General features: G+C 38.1%; 1 protein-coding gene across 6 annotated transcripts in view; it reads right to left on the bottom strand.

Annotated features, from left to right (window-relative positions):
- The window catches only part of Nav3 (neuron navigator 3), an 830,635-nt gene that overhangs the window by 149,949 nt on the left and 658,108 nt on the right, over positions 1 to 22,578 (bottom strand). For 5 of the 6 annotated variants that reach the window (XM_045151620.1, XM_045151622.1, XM_045151621.1 and 2 more), the window contains 2 exons: positions 12,344 to 12,452; positions 9,053 to 9,436 (listed from right to left, as the gene is read on the bottom strand). In XM_045151620.1, coding sequence (XP_045007555.1) covers positions 9,053 to 9,436; positions 12,344 to 12,452 — 493 coding nt within the window. Of the gene's footprint in view, positions 1 to 9,052; positions 9,437 to 12,343; positions 12,453 to 18,243; positions 19,504 to 22,578 lie in introns of those variants that run through there. The other variant, XM_045151623.1, reaches the window with a different exon arrangement.

Here is a 22,578-nt window from a genome sequence, read left to right as displayed (position 1 = left end):
TACTCTGTTCTCATGTAAATGCTAATTCCATGGGCGCCATTTGTTTATCCCTGAGAGTTAAGGAGGTAGTATATTGTTATCATTTTTTTTTTTATTTTTGTAAATGATCTTTTTTTTTCTTCTTTTTCTTTCCTCACCCCTAGTTACTTCATTTTAAGTGGGAACCTGAAAAATAAATAAATAAATAAACTAGCATTCTCTTAAATCTTCTTCCTTCCTATATTCTATATTTATATATTTTAAAGCTCACTTTGTTAATTTTTATTTATTTATTTGACAGATAAAGAGGGAGAGAGAGAGAGAGGGAGGGAGGGAGAGCGAGGGAGAGAAACAGAGAATGGGAGTGCCACTGCAAACAAACTCCAGACACATACGTCCCCTTGTGCATCTGGCTTGCATGGGCCCTGGAGAATCGAACCGGGATCCTTCGGCTTTTCAAGTAAGCACCTTAACCACTAAGCCATCTCCCCATCTATATACTCTCTATTTTTATAGTTAATATTGCATGTCAGCTGCTTCATGTCAGAATCAACTAATTTTTAATTACATGCAAACAAAAAGAAATTAATGATTCTATCCTCCTCCAAAGAAACTTCAGTTGAGCATTTCTTTAGAGGACCATAGATGACATAAAGAAAGCCCCCTTAGAGATCAAATATGTTAGCTAAGAAAACTGTTCATCATGAATGAGTGAGGCAGTTGGACAATCTCACAGCATCAGTATGTTATGACAGCTGGAAGGACAGGCTGAAGCAAGTCCAGTGCTGTGACTTACTCACTATGTATCTGCCTAAGACCTGCCTACTCATTTAAAGTGTCAGTGACTCAACTGTTATTTGTAACATGTAAAACATAAAATGGTGATAGTAATGATATGCTTGTATCTTTAGGTTATGATGAAATAGCATAAGGTAAACATGCCCACATATATATACATATGTTTACCATAGAATCTAGGTTATTATGTTACAATCACATCAATGTTGACCAATATTTGCAGCTATTTTTCCATGAAAACTTCTAGATTAAATACAAATAGGTGATATCTTGTGTTGGGAGCTATGAACCAAACCTCGGCTATGTTAACAGCAACCGCCATATAGCAAGTTAAGCTTCTATTTCCTCATCTAATGATCTATTACCAGAAATGAAGAAGCCATTACGCCTGGGTGATAGCCTTTCCTGGTGCTGCCAGTAATTGATGAAGAAACAAAGAAATTGCATTTAGCCAGTAACCCTGTGATCTCTGGCCTGATTATGACTCCTTCCCCATACAACCCTATAAAAACCTATGTGTAAAAATAAACTTTGAAACCTTGTCAAATACCTAGCTTGGGGCAATATTGAATATGAAATTAGAGGAGAAAAAGGCTAGGAAGCTGCTGTTCACAAGGAAGGTATGTTTTGGTTATTTATTTATTAATTTATTTATGAGAGAGAGAGAGAGTATGTTTAGCTGTTGCAATTGAACTCCAGATGCTTGCACCACCATGGGCATCCAGCTTACATGGGTCTCAAGGAATTGAACCTGGATGCTTTGGTTTTTAAACCAAGGGCCTTAACTGCCAAGCCAGCTCTCCAGCCCACGAAAGGTATTCTTAATCCAGATCCAGCTCAGATTCTAAAACCTCTCCATTGTCGTGCAGTCATTCCAAGTTTACTTAAGACAAGGGAGACCAAGGCAAAAGAAGGTTTAAAGTCTGTCTCTCTTGCTTCCTTGTTTTTTTTAAAATAAGTATGCACGTATGTGTGTAAATGTTCATGTGCATGTGTGTGTGTGTAGAAGTGTACATGAATGAGTAGGATAGCAGCCTCAGGTGTCATCCTCAGGAATGCTGCTTACAACTTTTGGGGTAGGTTGTTCACTGGCCTGAGGCTCACTAAGTAGTTTAGACTCAATCTAGTGATGTATATCAGTGAGCTCCAGTCATCCTCTTCACTCTGACTCTGCACCACTGCATTACAGGGGCATATCACCACACCTGGCAATTTTATATGGAATACTGGTGGGCAAATCCAGGTCTTTATGGTTTCAAGGCAAGAACTTTGCAGACTAAACATTTTCCCCAGGCTTTCTCTCCTTGCTTTTAAATTTCATTCCTCAGAACTCCTAGGTTATTTTTTGTTTGAGTCCAGTTATTTTAACCAGAATTTTAATATTTGGTTATATACTAGGTACAGCTATTTATAATCATGTTTCTTAATTTTTGACATAGTAAAATATGTACTTTCTCTCTCAATTTTCCAGAGAGTGGATTCCTCTTTTACTTCAGAAATAGAGACTTTTCAGGCTCATTATCAATAAGGGTCTTTCTCTGACTAATTCCTAATTACTGGCAGAGTCACATTCCCAAGTGCATAGAGCAATTTCAAGAAGAGAAGACAGAGATAAGTGTCTGCATGCTTCAAGAGATTCTGAATTCTCAGAATGCCGATTTAGTAATTTACTAATCTCTGTCTAGAGTACATGAAAAAAATGAAACATAATTTCCACTTGCATTGACTTCATGACATTCCTTGTAGTATCTTGTGAAAAAAAATCCCAAATTAAACATCTTCATTCATTACTGTGTTTATTGAATATTTTCTCTTGTCAGTAAAAGATACAATGACAATTTTTGAACAAGCAACCATTATGACTCATTTTAAATGAGTTGTTAGATATTCCCAAGTCCTTTTGTCTAACATAAAGAAAACATGACCAAATTGAACTTTTTCCTAAAATGTCTCTGGCCCATTTGTCTTCTCCACATTTCATTTTTAAGTTGAGATTTGAGGCTACCACTTCTAGATGTCAATGCTGGCATACAATACTCTCTGGCCACCCAGGACAGCACACCCTAGGGTTTCCCATAAAATATCCTGAAATTAGCCCTGCACCAAGTCCTGCAACACCCCCTTCAGGCCAAATCTAGTCATCTTCCACACAGAGAAGAGAACCGTGTCATGCATTCAATCAATCTCCTGTAAACTACCAAAAACAAGAGAAAATGTCAATACCTTCTACTCGACATTGGGAAAAAGAAAACTACAGATAAGTATCTCCCAGTGAAATTTTCATACATACTTTCATAAATAAAACATGTAGACCACTGGTGCACATTTAAATAGATCTCATGAGACTATGCAAGATTTCCTTTGAAAGACTGATGGGGAATAAAAATGAAGGAGATGGGTAATCTGAATCAGGTTTCAAATGAGAAATAAAACAAGAAGGACAAAAGATCTGAAAGCATTTTCCCTTCAATAGTGAATTCATCAGCAATGAGCCAGCTGTCATCAAACTAGTTTCCTTCTCCCCTTGGGAACCTGGGGAAACATATTTTCTTCCCTCTTTTACAGTTGGCTCTGGCCATGCAGTTGTTCTGCACAAAGAAGTGTGGTTACTGAAAAAGTTTCAGGCCTGGTAAAAACAAAATATTCTCCCACCACAGTTCATCTTCCCCACCCCCACTTGCTTCCTGAATAGTAATGACCAGGGTGACATTGGAAACCTAATTACATAATGGCAGAATTTGCAACTTTAATAAACTCTGAGTACTCTATGATGAATATTCTCATTTGAAGATCATAAAAGCCATGGAAGGTCTTGAGTAAAGGAAAAATTAGCTTCTTTATCTTGTTACTGAGAGTTTGAAATTTCTGTTACAGGAATTAGAGTTGATATATTTCTCAGCCTAGAATAATATAGGACAACCCTAAGTATAGATATGTCTGAAATATTTATCAATATACGCAGAGCTATGTTTTTTAAATGATATCTTATCTTTAAAATATAAACTTGTATTTCAGTCCTGTGTCTGTGCATACAATACATCTGTACATAGGAATATATGCACATTACTTGTACAAGTACAAAATAAACTGGTATATGAATTTCATCTCAGCATGTACTGTGTCTATACGGTTTCTGTAACCAAAATGTTGTTTAACATATAGGGTGAACTTAACAGATACTTTTGCAATAGGTGCACACATATGTATATATACCTACATACACACACACATACACACACAAATTTAGCTTATGATTCTTCTCCCTGCTATTTTCCAAGCTATCTTCAAGCATAGAATTTTCATTATCTTTTGTTTAGAGGAAATACAGGCATAGCTTTGACATAATTTTTGCTTCTTCTACAACTATTATATCTAAGTATCTCCAACACTGTGGTTACACTCATTTTCTCCACTCATTCATTTCTCTTTTTACAGTGAATTCTTATCACTTCTTTTCTTCCCATTATCCCTACGAGTGTCATGAACATATATCTGGCCATATGACCTTGAACATGAGTTCTTGCAACAGTTGCTGAAATCTAGATTCAGAAGTTCTCTTCACAATCCACTTGCACCCTTCCCCAAAATTGGTCTTTCAGAAATCATCAGGATGCTTTTTACTGTGTTCTGGGAGTATTCCATAACCTCTACTGGTAGTTTCTACTACCTATACTATATAGATCATACTTCTTTCTTTGTGTAATGATTTTGAGACCATCCATAATATTCTCATTCTCTCTGACATTATCTTTAAATGTTTACCTTTCATGTCCCCAAGTTAATGGATATTCCACTGGATGCCAGCAATTATAATGTACATCTGGTTCTGAATATAAAAATTTAGGTATATTGAGAAGCATGTGCCTTCCATATTCATTTTCCATACTTTTTTGGGGGGTGGGTTAGGTAGGGTTTCATCCTAGCCCAGACTGACCTGGAATTCACAGTGTAGTCTCAGGATGGCCTCAAACTCAAAATCTTCCTATCTCTGCCTCCCGAGTGCTGGGATTAAAGGCATGAGCCACCATATCTGGCTTCCATACTTTTTCTTGTAAATATACTTTTTAAATGTTTTTAAATGTATTTCCCTCAAAATATTGTTCTTGGGCATTTATTTCTATATCCTATCAAGTTTTTTTTCTCATTTTAAATTCATAGCTATTTGGATCATTTGAAAAATACACGTCCATGGTACTATGGATGATCCTTGATTTCTGATAAAAACTCCTTCCAAAACATACTGATACTTTCCAGATAAGCAATTTGTTTGCGTGTTTTTATGGTTAGAATCTGAAATGTCCCTACAGGCTCATCTTTTAAATGCTCCTTTCAAGACCAGGCTGTTAATGTTCTTTTGGGGATGTGTGGAACCTTGAGGAAGCAAAGTTTAATAGTTAGAAGTATGTCAGTGGGAACTGGCCTTTGAGGCTTCTGGCCTGGAGCCTGGTTCAGGGAGTACTTTGCTTCCTGGTCCTTAGTAACAAGAGAAGTCTATAAGCTGAGTATAGTGATGCATACCCGTAACCTCAGCATTCAGAAAGTGGAACCAAGAGAACTGCCACAAGTTTGAGGTTCATGCCTATTGAGTAAGGGTTACATGGTAAGGCTCTGCCTCAGACAGAAAGAGGGTAGGGAGAACAGTGGCTTCACTGCTACAGGTAGCAACAACCACAGAGTCTGGCACACCTTACCCACAAGTTTGAACTGAAATTCTCTAAAACTGTTAGCAAAAATAAGTCTTTCCTCCTATATGTTGTTTCTGTTTCAGTCAAGCATTTCTGTAATAGCAATGTAAAAATAACCCCAGCACATGGATAAATGCAGTTAGTCCTCATCATTCATGATGCTTGTGAATTTTCTTTGCAAAAATCTATTTGTAGCCCCCAAATCAATACCTGTAGCTCATTTTCAGTCACTCACAGGCATGTGCAGTTTCAGCAGCTGAAGCCAAACAAAGGGACACAGCCTGCTCATCCCTCTTTGTGGCACAGGTACAAAACACTCGCTTGCTTCTTTGATGTTTCCCTTTCCATACCCTTTCCTTTCTGTTGGAGAGTCTTTGTTTTATAAGGCCCGATGATAGGTGCCAAGGTGCTATCTTGTGTTGCTAAATCTAAAGAGGTTGTGATGTATCTTACAGAGAAATATGTGCTGGATAAACTTTATTCAGGCATGAGTTACAAGGCTGATGGACATTATTTTAATATCAGTAAGTCAAAAATATGTATCAATAAAGTGTTTTGAATATAAACACATGAAATAAGGCTCTATATTTGTAAATTGATGAAAATATAACCAGACCTGTACTTGACACAAACTCAAATTTCCCCCTAGAAACATTGGTTCAGGATTTACTAATGCAGGGTCATTATAGAAAATGAAGTTTCTATATCAATGTGTGTGTGTGTGTGTGTGTGTGTGTGTGTGTGTGTGTGTGTAAATATATGTGAACATTTGGGTATCTAATTCAATACTAACCCAATGTATTTGAAGAGTGAATATGAAAATGAACACACATATGCCCACATTTAAAGCAAAGAGAAGAGAATATAGGAGGAAGGACAGAAAGGATAGACAATAGAAAAGGGAAAGACTACACCTTAGATATTCTTATGTTACCACCATGTTCCAAGTTCCAGAATATGCTAAATATATTCAAATTTAATAATGATAGCCAACAAAAATCATTAAATAGGGCTGCAGAAATGGCTTAGTAGTTACAGAGCTTGTCTGAAAAGCCAAAAGACCCAGGGCCAATTTCCCAGGACCCATGTAAGCCACATGCACAAGGTGGTACTTGTGTCTGAAGATTATTTGCAGTGGCTAGAGGCCCTGGTGTGCCCATTCTCTCTCTCTCTCTCTCCCTCTCTCCCTCTCTCTGTCTCTCTCTCTCTGCTTTATTCTGTCTCTCTCTCAAATAAATAAATAAATATTTTTAAAATCATTAAATGGGACAAGTCATGGGTATACACCTTTAATCCTGGCACTTGGGAGATAGAGCTAGAAGGATCACCTTGAGTTCAATGCCAGCCTGAAACTACAGAGTGACTGCCAGGTCACCATGGGCTAGAGTGAGACCCTACCTCAAAAAAATCATAAAATGGTGTGGGAATTATTAGAGTAAGTGTAGTGATAAGGAGGAAAAATTCTTGAATACATACTGTGCAAACTTTGAACTACGTAATATTCTGTGATTGATTTCTTACATTCCTATTTCATTCATGAAGTAGCTACAATTTTATCCTTATTTCAACTGATAAAAAGAAATTGGGTAAGGTAGGCTCCCATAGAATCAAATGGCAGACCAATTTAAATTGGACACTCTGATTCCAGTGGCAAACAAACGACCACTACCTATCCTAATTAACCCTAATCCATCTCACTGAATGTGTGTGTGTGTGTGTGTGTGTGTGTCTGATCTTATCCCTGTTCCAACAAAAGTTGTATACAAAACCCTAGGAAGAGTTGCTAAAATAAAAGAATGATTTCCTACACTGACACTCTAAAAGTACAAAGCTCAAGGATAAAGAGTAGATGAAATCCCACACTTACAAGGAAATCATAGGTACAATAAACTGGGAAGTTTTTCTGTAAGTCATAGATTTTTTTTTTAATTAGAAATTGTTGTATGGACAAGTCATGTTTTGGTCCCATGCCCCTCCTCTCTGGCCCCATTCCACTGAGGGTCCTCCTCTGTGGGGTTACTTGGGTTTACCATGGAATTATGAGTTATAAGAACAAAAATCAGTCATACATATTACAATTTGGTCATATTCCCATTGGTTTACTTGCTATGTCCTTTGTCCCCTCCATCCATTCCATTCAGTGCCAACTCTTAGGTTATTGGAAATCTCTGTGTGGTCACAAATGAACCAGTCAGTCTTTGCTGGCAGAAAAATTACTCAAAGCACACCTTTCAGGACCTCAGTTTTGAAGACTGACAAAACTGAGTTGTGCTTTAATTTAGGCCTTTCTTCTGTTACATGACTGGAGTGAATTAGGCTGGTTCTTTGTCTGCTAGTTTAAGTGCAAACATATATACACTGCTTAAGGAATATTAGTGATAGGAAGTTAAATGAGATATTATTAAAATTATATCCCCTTACAAGTGGATGGTATATAATAGGAATTGCTCAGTATAACGATTACAATTACTAATGTTTTAATAGAATACCTTGTTGTTTCCATCAGTTTGCCCTCTAATCTAAACAAGTATTTCAAATTGCTGCAATACTCTAAGAATTTGAGAATCACACCATGTTTGAATACAATAGGAAACAAAACAAAAGCAAAAATGAAGACAGATTTTAAAGTCTGAAACCATCAATAAAGAATACATAGTTTGAGCTGGAGATATGGCTTCATGGCTAAGGTGCTAGCCTGGGTATCATAAGGACCAGGTTCGATTCCCCACTACCATTTAAGCTAGATACAACTGGTGGTGCATGCATCTGGAGTGCGTTTGAGGTGACTAGAGACCTTGGTGTACATATTTTCTCTCTCTCCCTCCCTCTCTGTCTCTCCCTCTCCCTCTCCCTCTCCCTCCCTCCCTCCCTCTCTCTCTCTCTCTCTCTCTCTCTCTGGTAGAAAATAAAATAATTTTACAAAATACTTATTTTTAAAACTTTCAACTCTTAAATAATTTCCTCCTCATTTAAAATTGAAGGTATACAATTAAAGACTATTAAAAAATATTTCTTCCTCAAGCTGGGAGTGATGGAATATGCCTTTAATCCCAGCACATGGCAGGCAAAGGTTGAAAGATTGCTGTGAGTTTAAAGCCAGCATAGAAATACAGAGAGAGATCCAGGTCAGCCTGAGCTAGAGTGAGACCCTACCTCAAAAACAAAAGAAAGAAAAAGAAAGAAAGAAAGAACCAGAAAAAAAGAAAATGTTTCTTCCTCAAAGCAGTTACATATAAAACCTGGGCCAAAACAGAAATAAAGATTAAGCAGTTTAGCACAGCTCCTCCTATATTTTTCCCACATCCTTTACTACGAAATCTGTTACTTAGGAGTATGTGAAAATCACTCTGAAAAACACAGGCCACATGTGCTCCTTAGCAATACCATAAAAAAAAAAAAAAAAAAAAATGACTTGCCAGGAAAAGGATCTTTAGCAAGCTTGGGCATTTCACTTTCTGGGAATGGGCAGGTTGCTGACAACTTTTAATGACCCAGGGTGACCATGCATGCCATTTTCACAGCTAATGCAGGACCTCCTTCCCCCAACTTTCCTCCCTTCCCACAGTGCTGCTGAGCTCAGGGCCACTCACCCACTGTTGATGTCATCAGTCCTCAGACTCTTGCCAAGTATATCACCATCACTCATGTAGCCACCAACATCCACTTCTGAAGACACGTCTAGGTCACTGCTTGCTTTCTCGCTCATGTCAATTTGTGACATGTTTCCTAGCCGAGAGACAGCAGCTCTGCGGAGAGGGGTTGTGTACATGAACCTTGAAGGGTCAGTGTGGATGAATCGACTGGTACCACTGCGAGGGTAGCCAGCACCCATGGAGGGCGCGTCTCCAGCCTGCAGGCGAGGGCACGCCTGGCCCAGCCTCCAGGTCATGGGAGTAGGTCGGCTTGCCAGGTTTGGGATGGTCCTTCCACTCACTTCTGTTGTCACAGTAGTGTCAAATGTTGTCTCTAGGGTACTGCCAAATAAAATGGAGAGTTAACAAAACTCTAAGTTCACTAAGGCATAGATGCCATGGCATCAAGTCAGGAAACTGTAGAACTGAGAGTCATCTGTCCAAAGCATATCACTTTCAGGAATGCCAAATTAGTGCAAAGGGTTTGTTTGTGATTCTTACCACCACTGCAGATGTCAAAGTGTGGGTACAGACATTCATTGGAGTTGTTTATTTTTGAAAGAAAAGTCAACGTCATATTTTAATAAAAGAAAAGTGTTTGACTCACAACAAAGAACTTCTTAGCTTTAGACTTTTTTAACCTTTCAGACCTATTCTGGAGGTTAGCTACTATCATGCTTAAATATTTCCCTGCAACCCTCTGTAGAGGCTATGGACAGGCATGAACCTTATCTCAGGAGCAATGGTTGAAACTGAAGCAACTAATTCCTGTTCTCCAGGAAGTTCTATGGAAGAAGAAATTGGAGGGGGAACAATGTCGCTGAGCATTTTCAGTTTCAGGATTTTTGGGAGTAGATTGTCATGTAAAATTTAAATAAGAAAATAGTAAACAATAACAGATTTTGGGCTGGAGAGATTTCTCAGTGGTTAAGACATTTGCCTCCAAAACCTAATCACCCAGGTTAGATTCCCCAGTACCAACATAAAGCCAGATTCATAAAATGGCACATGAATCTGGAGTTTGTTTGTAGTGGCTGGGGTCTATGGCATGCCCATTCTCTGTCTGTCTCTCTTCTTTCTATTTCCCTCTGCTTGTCAATAATTTTTTTTTAAATATCCATTCAAAATTAACAGGTTTCTTTTTATCATCATAATGGAAGTTTAATGTTGAGGTTTTTTTTGTTTGTTTTTTTTTTTAATTTTATTAGCCCAATGCAGTTCACAGAGAAAGAAATACAAATGGCAAACACACACTTAAGAAAATGTTCATCATCCCTAATCATCAGGGAAATGCAAATTAAAACAACCATAAGATTTCACCTTACCCCAGTAAGGATAGCAAACATTAAAAAATAAAATGCAAATAAATGCTGGCACAGATGTAGGGAATAGGTACCACCCTCCACTGTTGGTGGGAATGTAAGATGGTACAACCACTTTGGAAAGAAATATGGAGACTCCTAAAAAACCTGACTATAGAGTTACCAACAGACCCAGTTATTCCCTTCCTGGGCATGTACTCTAAAACCTCCAAGACTCAAACCAGAGTGATTTGCTCAACCTTGTTTATAGCAGCTCAATTCATAATAGCTAAGACCTGGAATCAACCCAGATGTCCATCACTAGACAAATGGATAACTAAGATGTGGTATATCTACACGATGGAATTCTACACAGCAGTAAGAACAAAGCAACACAATGAAATTTGAAGAAAAATGGTTGAACCTGGAACAGATCATTCTCAGTGAACTTACCCATGACAAAAAAGATAATCGCCACATAGTCTTACTCATCTACAGCACCTAACCTGAATCTACCCAAGATGCCAACATACCCAGCAAGCAACTAGAGGACCAGACAATAGAGTGGGTGGGGAGGGAAGAGAGGGTTAGGGAGGGGGTGGGTACACAAATCTGGACCCAAATGGCAATGGTACCATAAAATTCTACATCCTAAAAGGCAGACCAAATGGCTGAACCTTCACCAGGCCCTTAGAGGGAACACCTGAGTCACAAGGCACTGGAGAGGGAATGAAGAAGATTGACCTGAATCTTTTACTGAATATATATATATCTCTCTCCCCCTGCCCAACTCTTTTATATTACTTATCTTTTTCTTCCTTCTCTTCATGGGCACTGACCTGTAATTCCCAGTACCAGCAGGGGGCTATCATCCACAATGAGCTTTTGATCAGAGAAACCTACAAAGTTTCCTAAAAGAATGACAGATTTCTGTCAGAATACTTGATGACCTACCAAAGGTTAGTGGTAAGACACTACTACCGAATACACCATATGTGGTTGACCCATAACATGGAGTAATATCGCTGGAAGCTGGAAGAGAATCAGTCCCCAGACAGTCATCATGCCTAGTGGGCAACTGGGGAAAATGACCAATATCTGTCCAAGCAACTCATGCTCTAACCTACTTAGCATCAAATAACCTGTCGTGATGCTCACACAAGCACAACCGTGGTGCACAGCCATGGTGGGAAACCAACTGCTCTTGATTTGGCTAACTGATCCACTCAGTGGAATGGAATCCATAGCTGGAGCTGGGAAACAAGTCAGATCCAGATCCAAAAATGAGCCCGCTTTCCATTATCAAGCTACCACCAACATGGGCTACAAAAGGGCCTACACCTATTAAATTCTCTCTAAAAAAAAAAAAAATGGTTATCCCATTTACCTGGTGATAACTTTACTCTCCATCAGATAATCTGCTTCTCTTTTTCAGATAGATACAGATCCTAAGGAGAGAGCCACCCCATCATACCTCAAAAGGGCCCCACATGAAACTAAGAATAATTGGTGAAACATGCAAGAGTGCTGTTTATTTGGTGAACATGGTACCAGCACAAGGGAGAAGGAGATAGACACAGAAAACAATCAACTCCTACCAAATCAGATATCCAGAGACATAGAGGCTCCCAAGACCTCATCACTGAAGCAGACCTAAAATGAACCCAACATGGCTCAGGGAACTTTGTAGAAGAGGGGGCGGAAAGAATGTCAGAGCCACACATTGGGTCATGATATACAGAGACATTTCCTCCTACCTATAACTGAGGGCTAACCCTACAATGTACGACACATATACCCCAACAAGGAGGGAGCAAGGGGAAGAGGAGGACAGGGAGGAGGCTAATAATGGTACCAACTTGACTGTATTCACTGAGTACAAAACTAATTTAAGAAAAAAAGATAATGATAAAAAAAAACAAACAAATTAACAAACAAACAAAAAAACCTGTGGCTTATCTGGGTCCCACGAAGACTGGACATAGTTTCTTCTAAATTTTGCCTCAAATCTGCTATGTTCTTAACTGTTCTCATTCTTCTAGCTTCAGGGTCTTCACCTGTTAATGGACACAGTAGTTAGTTATTTATGCTATTGAGTCTTCTCATCATAATTGTGTACACAGAAAAGTCACATAGATTCCTTTTCTTCAAAGAAAAACCAGGTAGAAAATTCCAAATAACTACTATATGCAGAAAATTACAATTCCTTCTAACAAATAAAATGTGAATAGTTAATGTAAAAATTTTGAAGTGTTAGACACATAAAAATGCTTGTATGTCTATGACCAGTTGTTACGAAGTTAGAGTCACGTTGTAGTATATTCCTTAGTGTTATGGAGCTACATTTTAAAATCCACGAGGATTTGGATGTAATAATTCTAATATTTTAAGCACTCAGAACAATTGGAATAAGCTTCCTTACACATCAATATACATTTAAACATTTGAAAATAAGGATAAGTGTATGCTCTTAGAAGCAACAGCTTTTTACTGAGTCTTTTATTAGAATCTTGGACCAAGATTTAAAAATTAGATAGAACTTTTTTTAAATCTCCGTTTTCCATAGGTAATAAAAGCATTATGACTTGTGACAATAGAGATGAAGCAAAGACAAAGACATCTAAACACAAAATATCTCTTTTTTGTAGTTATGAATCAAATAGCTTTGATGATATGGTAAACGCTAGCCTTATTAAATACTACTAACATCAGACTCAGGTGTAGGGTAAAAATGGCAATAAACCATTTTGTTTATGGTCATAAATACTTCTCAGTCCAGTCTCCATTTGTAGCTGGCAGGTCTAGAAAATAGAAGAATGTGGGCATGGCTGAGGAAATATTGTTTATTTTGTACAATTTGGGTTGAGGGGAATGGAACTTTAAGGGGGGAAAAAAACGAAAGAAGAAAAAAAATGAAGGAAGGGAAAGAAAAAGAAAGGAGGGAGGTAAAGATGTGAGAAGGAACTTTAATAAACGGATTGAGAGGGAAACAAATGATAGGCAGGAAGCACAGGACGGAAAGAGTTGGTAGGTAAAAGAATGGAAGAGGGTCAGAGGTAAAGGGAAAAGGAAAAAATAAACTAGAAGAAGAAAAACAGGGTATTTTAAAATATACATAGAAAATGATCACAAATCAGGTCATGATGTCTATATACAATCTGTTTTAACATTATAGGTAACTATTAAATCTGTTCCTTTACTTAGCATTGGTGCCAAACTTTAAAAACTAAATAATTCTTGTCAGTTTAACATGCATAATTATAGTCATAGAGTTCAGGAAAATTTTAGCAACCATCTTATTTTATCTGTCAGTCATAGAATGCAACATGACCACCTACCTTGTCGCAACTTTTATACTGGAGAATTCTCTACTTCTCCTTCCAATATTGGACAGGTCTAACTCTGATAGCATTTATGAGTAATGAACCACACTTGTTCTCCTTGAACTTCCAACCAGGGAACCCAGTGGCTTTGAGAGCAACTAAATGCATGTATACTAGCTTTAGCATGGCAGCCACTCAAATCTGGAAAAAAAACTACTGCTAATTCCTTTATGATATTCTCAGGCAAACATTACCACTTTGTCCGTCATTCCTCAGCTGGGACGTTTGTGCACACAGCCACCCTTCGGAAGCCAGTCTTTAAACCTCTTCCCTTTCGTTTACAAATGATTTTCACAATTAAAATATCTTAGTAATAGTATTGTTATTTCACACTGAAAATGCAGTGTAACCTCATCCAAGTAAGCATGTCCTTAAGGAACAGAGAAATATAAGGGAGGATCACAAGTACATGCCATGAACTTCACAGGAATTCAAACCATGCAATTCTTAATCCCACAGATTAACATTCTTTCAGAATTTAGAACTGTTAATGATTCTCATAAATAGGTTATGGTGTGTTTGAGAAGTAGCTACTGAGAAGTCCACCTTTGATTTTCCAATCATCTGGTAGTACTTGGAGAAAAGGGAGTTTTATAGAGGAAATCTTAGTATATGGGGAATGTATACTCTTATAGTCAATGGAAAAGCAGAGGCAATAAAGTGATTGATTAAAATTAGGTCATGAGGGAAGATGTTTAAGATGCAATTGGGCTTCTTCTTAACCATCTGCGAACTGGTATAATATTAAATTGATATTTGAATAATTTCCATTATACCTTGAATATGAATATTTGAAGCAATTTTTTTGTATATTTTGTTTTACATTTTTTAAATTATCTATTTCCTTTAAAAATTCTTTTTCTAATCTAACAGGCATCTTGGATCTAATATCACCATAGTTAAACTCAGGGATTATTTATATTGCTTCCCTCATGTTTCATAACTGTAATAGTCCCTCCTTTGATTTTTTTCAAGATGACCTCCACTCATGAAATTATACCACTCATGACAATCAAACAAATGGATCTCTTCCCCCAACACTTAAAGAGCAAACCATCATCACTGCTTTGTGCTTCTCATGAAAGACAACAACCAAGCAAAATTTATTACAGTAAATGCATCCAATGACCCACGAAAGGCAAGATAAAAACTAAGTGCATTTACAACCCCTGAGGACTGATTGCACAGTCTGAAATGTCCTTCAAATTGGTATTCAAATCACATCTAGTGACTTTGGGATGAAAGAGAAAAGGCCAAAGATTAAAGCATACATACAATTCAGTGTTTAGCAAGTAGATATAAGTTTAGAACAACACACATGAAAAACTTTGTTAATCATACAGATGCTGTATTCCTTCCATTTGCATCATCTCAAAGTTATTATTCCTAAAGGAATCTTGTTCTGTGTGTCAGCCACAATGGCAGGGACATCTATCTATAGTGTCTTCTGAAAGGCACTTGAGTTTTTAAACATTGGTACAGACTGCTTTTCTAAATGCTTCCAGAGCAACAGGCTCAGATGTGTCTACAGTACTACCTACTGGCTAACGGACCATTTAACTTTGGTAATGAGCCCTGCCTTTTAGACTTTAATTATCCATACTGTAATTAACAGTGTCATAGAAATCACATTAAATGTACATAAGACTGACTCAAAGAATCAGAGCCTCAACAGCATCCATATCTTACATGCTATTATTTAAAGACTGATTTTGCAATGTGACTCCAGATAACTCTAGATCTGTAGATGACTCTAAAAGTGATTTAGATTTGGTAGGAGTTGAGTCCTACCAAATCAGATATCCAGAGACCCAGAGACACCTCATCACTGAAGCAGACCAAAAATGAACCCAACATGGCTCAGGGAAATTTTGTGGAAGAGGGGGCAGAAAGAATGTCAGAGCCACATGTTGGGTCATGATATGCAGAGACATTTATCCTACTCATAACTGAGGGCTAACTCCAGAATGCACGACCCATATACCTCAACAAGGAGGGCCAGGGGGAGGGGGTAGGACACAGATGAGCCTAACAATGGTACTAAATTGACTGTATTCGCTGAGTAAAAAACTAATTACTAAAAAAAGTGATTTAGATAATCTTTTTATTTATTTAATTTTTTATTTTCAAGGAAGGGTCTCTCTCGAGCCCAGGCTGAGCTGGAATTCACTATGTAGCCTCATCTTTTGGTGATCCTCCTACCTCTGTCTCTTGAGTGCTGGGATTAAAGGAGTGTGCCACCACACCCAGCTGGATAAAAATTTTATTCATCTTTATAATCCTGACATTTTGGAAGTAACACAACAAAAATATGCTCTGCAGCATTATAGTTACATTTTAAATATTTCTATATATCTATAACACAGACACTAGGATGTGTAATTCATGATGACACCAAGAGTAAAAAGTTGAACTCATGGAACTTCGCCTACAAACTAACTTAGAAGAGGCCATTTTGCGTCCTCAGCAGAACCTTGTCAAGCACATAGCAGAATTCTGAGAGTCAGTGTGCTGGGAGCTTGGATATCCTCACAAGGCTGATGTATCATGACCTAGGGAATTTAACAGTAATGGTTTATTAATTATCTATAAGTAGGATTATTTCTATCAGAATTATTTAGAATATACTCTCCCCTCAATTTTGCTTGCACTTTTGTGTGCCGACACTAGTGTGTGGGAGGGGACCCTATGGAAAAGAATCACATGGATACAGTAAGCAGATGCACCATTCAAAAACCAAGGCATTCAGATTTCTATTGGGAGGTTGCCCTGTGAAGGCAATGATCTAGGTTATTTATGTACAACAAACAATGTCTCATATATATGCATGCAGTACTTTAACACAGCAACTGCAAAATAGTGCCAGGAGGCTATACCCTGCTGAAATTATTGAAAATACTTCACCATAGAAGCTACTTAGAATAAGATAAGATGGATGCTACTATTTTAAAAGTCAAAGATTAATATTGTCTGCTTCTATAACACCAGAGGATCAAAACAGACAAGAAAAAGAAAGAATAAATATCTAAGAATCACAACTTCCTCTAGCCTTTCTGTATGGTATAGTGCTTTTTCTATAAGAAGCAGTTCATCACCAAACCACAAAAAGCTCAAGAAATAAATCTTTGGTATCAGAGTATCTGGTGTATTTAGAATCAGAAATTTCTGTTCTGAAAATTGGGAAACATTATTCTTACAGAGCCAATCTGACATAATGAATTGAACCGAGTTTGCCTCCACTGTCTCTCCCAGATTTTTTATTCCAAAGCTGTTTTCTAAAACATTCCAGTTAACCTCACAAAACATCTGGTAACAGGAGGGTCTGCATAGAAATAAAGACAAATTTGCATTGAGCATCAGTTGTGTGAGTCAGAAACAAAGAGATTCTGGACAGGTTTATTTTTGTTTTCAAATTTAACGATCTCTTTATAAAAAAGTCTTTTGTGAAAATACACATTGACAAAAAATATAATGTGATTCATGCTTTGACATTTAGGGATTTGTGACGGGACTATAGGTTAAAAGTGCATTTCAATAAAGAATGAAATTTAGAAATAGCAAGTAAAACATATGCATTTTACTTAGTTCTTTAAATGGTAAAGCTGACAATTAAATTTTAATCACAAAAATCTTCATATCTAGTTACAGATTATGCTACAAGTTACTAGTGAAACTAATGTCATTCAAAGGCCTTGTTTGTAAAGTATGAAAACAGCTTAGGGCCATCTCCATAGTTATAACCTATATACATATATATTTTAAAGAGTTATGCCATCCACATACAGGAGTAGTTTGTTCCCAAACATTAAATGAAAAGAAAAGAAAAGAGAGGAAAGAAAGAAAGAAAGAAAGAAAGAAAGAAAGAAAGAAAGAAAGAAAGAAAGAAAGAAAGAAGGAAGGAAGGAAGGAAGGAAGGAAGGAAGGAAGGAAAGAAAGGAGGAAAGAAAAGAACAGAGAAGAAAGCAGGAGGCAGCAAAGGTCTCTGCATTTCTCAGTGGAACCAGAAAGCAGGGTACTTGTCACTGAAGTGTAAAATGGGACTATCCATCCCTTCATATAACTCCAAGGATGCAGAAGAAACTTAACTAAACAGAAAATGAGCCCGTGAGACCCTTCAGTCTTCATGTCATAAGTGAGGAAGAGTCACCTTGAAGGAACTTAAACTAACAGGTTCTGGTAATGACCAAGTGGAAAATAATGCTCACATTTTTAGCTGCCTAGGATATATTCTAGACACTAGGCCAGTCATACCATGGCAGATGGCTGCTATATACTTTCTCCAATTAGATTTTAAAACTGGTTCGCATAGAGTAGCTTTGCAGTACAACATTTCAAGAAATAAGGAATTTAAAATGTTTTGGGAATCCATATCTTTAAAAAAAAAATCTGCCTTATGCAAATCATGCCACCGGAAATGATGAAATTCATGACAGAACCACAGACATTTTGAGTCACCTGGACTTACCTAGTAAGTCAGTGTACAAAGCCTGCTCCAGATCGCCCAGCATGGTGAGTATCAAGTCTTCATCCAGATGCGCGGTCCCTTCCCGCAGGCAGCTTTCTCCTTCCTCCTCCGCCCAGCTTCGGCTGATACTGCTTGGCTTGGAGGATTCATTCTCCTCTTCAGACTTGCTGTCTTCATCACTATCGCCATCTAAGCCTCTTCTTGCAGACCAGTCCTCCAAGTCCTCCCCGAGTGACCGGCTGCTTCCTGCAGGCAGGAGGCTCCAGGCCCCTGAGCCTGCACTGTGGTACAGGGACTGCACAGACCGCGAGACAAACCTGGAGAGCGAGGCGCGCCTTTCTGCATAGCTGGATTCCCTCTGGTTGGCCTTGGCCGCGTTACCAAACCAGTTGGAGATGCGCACAGTGGGCCTCCTCTCTCTCTCACTGGTGAGGGAAAGGTTGGTCAGAGACTTCTGTTTCTGAAGGCAAGCTCCTTTTCTCTTGACTTCTTTGCTCCGAAATACAGAGAGTTCAGCAGGCTGCTGCATGGTTTCTAATGCCTTTTCAGTCTGATTTCATGCTGCTTACAGTTACAAGTGACCGCTTTGGTTTTAGTCAGCACATGCACCTCCACAAAAGCTCTCGGGGCTCAAACACTCACAGGAGACGGGAGACAGGGCACATGCAATCCTTCGCCTACAGCTGACCTTGCCACATCGTTTCACAGATCAGTAGTACTCACAAACATTTTGCATAAATCTATCTGAAGCAGGGAGAGTTCATAGAAGACTCTGCTCCAGCAGAAAAGTAGCCCAGGAAGCCAACTACGTTTACTTGTCTCCATCCAATCGCATATCTCAGCAGGACGGTGGGTCCACATTTCACTCTATTGCTTCTGTGTTCCAAAATGCAAGGTAGTGAATGAAGCAGGATCACACGATGCCTCTTGCTGTGTCGTCCCCCCCCCCCTTCTTTCCTGCTTCTTAGCAGCCCCTAACTGATGTAGGTCCGCAAGCCTTTAATAAGCTGACACAGTGCAGAGAGTACAGCTTCCGCCTCAGAGCTCAGTAAGAGGAGAAATTAAGCCCCAAAGCCCATCCTTGCGCGGAGAGCCTCTGGCATCTTAGTATTCCACCTGCATTCCCAGATCTATGGCTCGTCCTCCCTGCTGCAGTAGATGCTGCTGGCTGCCATGGCAGCCAGCATCCTGCTACATTAACGCAGCCACGGAAGCAGCTGGCCAGCCTGGGATGCCACAGGTTTCAGAGCCGAGCCTGAACGAGATGCTGTACTGTGACTCCGCTGCACGTTTAAACCACTCTCAGCTACCCAGCCCCACACACAGGCGCGCGCGCACACACACAGATACACACACACACACACACACACACACACACACACACACACACACACACACACGATGCCAAGAATGACGGACTAATTCTCTATAGCTGCAGGCGGCTGAAACAGGCAGATCTGCAGCTGAAGGTTGGGATTTGTGCTGTAAAAGCACAAATCAAATTGAAGAGTGTAAAGGACCTAAAATAATGGAGACTGACTCCCTCCACCCACTGACAGATAATGATTTAAAGGGAAACACTTCACCTCATTTTTAAAAGAACAATTCTTTCTTTTCAATTCTTAAGCTTTTCTTTTAGTATCCTAATGTGTTATTAAAAATCATGATTTAAAAAAAAACATGGTATCTTTTTTCTTCCTTGGAAATAATAGAAAACTCAAAAAGGTCTTCCTCCCAATAATTTTACTCAAAAAACAAAAAAGTTTATAATTAAGTGTGTAATGTTGTGATGTGTAGTTTAAAAGACACTTTTTAATATTGACATTTTTTCAAACACATCATAATTCTTAATTTTAGCATATTGTTAATTTTAAAAGTTGAAAATAGAAAAACAGAAAACCTACATGATCAATTTCTGATATTTATTTCATACTGGTAGTATACACTATTGTATCAAGATTACATTCTGATTTAAGGAAAACTCAATATTTTAAAAAGTAATTACACATTATCCTAGAGATAATGTAATATATTAAGAAAATGTTATACAAAAAAGTTTTCTGAGAATGTTGTGCTCTCTCAATATTCCGTTTTGAAAAGAAGGGGAAGTGGTGAAATACTCAGAAATTCAAGTTGATACATCAGTCCTGATTGTCTTTATAGTTAATATGGAAAATTAATTGAGCTTTCTAATAATTCTTTTCAACAAGACTAACTTCATATATAAATTAACATAATGTTCAATGTCTATGTCACTACAAAATAACCTACTCTTCAGAGTTAATTATTCCTTACATGCCCCTCTCAAGGGAGATCATACATCTATTTTACAGCTATCTATAATAAAATTAGATGAACAAGACAAAATTTTGTAGTAAGAAAACATGCAATTTAAGAATCCTGACTCAATCTTTCATTCTTTAAAATTGTGTTTAGCCAATATGTTTAAATGAAATGAATATAAAAGATAAACTAATGAAACTGACAGTTATGATTTAAAATGCAATTTTGTTAATATTTCATAAATGAACAGAAGATTCCTTTGGGATTACTAAACAACATTTTTTCTTCCTTTTATGTTCTTGTGACTAAGTTACTTCTCAACATAAGAATTTAATGAAATTTGTTAAATATATGAAACTGGCATATGTATGTTACATATGGATTGTTTCACATCTGGTAATGTGCCCTAAATGCTTTCAAGAGTCACAAAATAGCAAAACGTAGCAATGTTTAGGTCAAAAGCATTAAACTTATGCATATATAGTAGGAAGCAATAATTACACCCTTTCATTATAAAAGGGTGCTTGTATGCCAATCAGCTTTAACAGTGGCTTTTGAATTTGTATTGAGAACCATTAAAAAGGGTTATTGAAAGACAGTTGGCCAGGCACCAGCAGGTCTGAGAGGGTCATGGAGCTGCACTTGTCATCCATCCCAGGTACTGCTGACCTGAAGTCCCATGGTGAAAGCTAGTGGCCCAAGACAAGTGGTTTTCAACTATGGGGTATTTTGTTTTCTGAGGACAGTTGCCAATATCCAGAGACATTTGTTGTTACAACTGGGGGATGGCAGGTGACAGCTAACCAAGAAAGACCAGTGATGCTATTTGGCATCCGACAATAGAAGGTCAGAGGCCCACTGCAAAAAACTATGAAAGGGCTTATGGAGATTGCTCAGTGGTTAAAAACACTTGATGTACAAGCCTGATTCCTGGTGTTTGGCTAGCCTGAAAATGTAATTGGACACAAAGCACACATGTCTATAATCCCAAGGTGCCTATGGTAATACAAGTCAGAAGAATACAAAAGCTCACTTGCCAGCTAGTTTGGTGTTCATAGCAGTCAACAAGACAGACCCTGCCACAAAGGAGATGAAAGGGAAAACAAACATGCCAAGATGGTTCTACACACGCATGCACAAAATTCACACACCCATGACACACATACAAAATTATGTAATCTACAATGCCCACGGTATCAAAGTTAAGAAACACTGGTTTGGAACACATTTTTTTATTTAGTTATAACATAGACAGAAAGAGGCAAATGGACAGAGAGAGTATGGGTGTGCCACTCCAGATACAAGCACCACTTTGTTCATCTGGCTTTAGGTGGGTACTGGAAAATTAAACAGGCCATAAAGCATTGATTTCCTGACAAACAGAAAGAACTCTTTTTTTTTTTTTTTTTTTTTTTTTTTTTGAGGTAGAGTCTTGCTCTAGCTCAGGCTGACCTGGAATTAACTATGTACTCTCAGGGTGGCCTCGAACTCATGGCAATCCTCCTACCTCTGCCTCCTGAGTGCTGGATTAAAGGTGTGCACCACCACGCCTAGCTTCAGAAAGAACTCTTAATGCTTCTGTTTAGGAATAGTCCATGCCAGGTTTCTACTCTCATTTTATTTACCAAATCAAATTACATGGTCCTTTCTAATTCATTAAGGCAGGAAATAAAATCCTTTGATAAGGTGTATCTAGGAACAAGTATAGATTCAATGAAACTGCTAGGAGGAAACAGCAGGGAAGTATCATAAATACATTAGAGAAACATTCCCAATAAGTAAACTGTCTAAAGAAGCATTTTATTCATTTCCTTTTTTTTTTTAAGTCAAGGAGGGTCTCAGTCTAGCTCAGTCTGATCTAAAACTCATTCTGTAGCTGAGGTTAGCCACAGACTCATGGTGATCCTCCTACCTCAACCTCCTCAGTGCTTAAGATTAAAGGTGTCCACTACCATGCCTGGGTTCATTTCTTTATTTAAAGATGTTGCTATAAATTTTTTGTTTCAGTAGTTTTGCCACTGGAACTACATTAGGACCTACATTTGCTGTGAT

This window comes from Jaculus jaculus, chromosome 6 (assembly GCF_020740685.1).
Source record: "Jaculus jaculus isolate mJacJac1 chromosome 6, mJacJac1.mat.Y.cur, whole genome shotgun sequence".
Classification (NCBI taxonomy): domain Eukaryota; kingdom Metazoa; phylum Chordata; class Mammalia; order Rodentia; family Dipodidae; genus Jaculus; species Jaculus jaculus.
The sequence above is the reverse complement of the archived record's forward strand: the minus strand, read 5'-3'. Positions and strand labels throughout refer to the sequence as shown.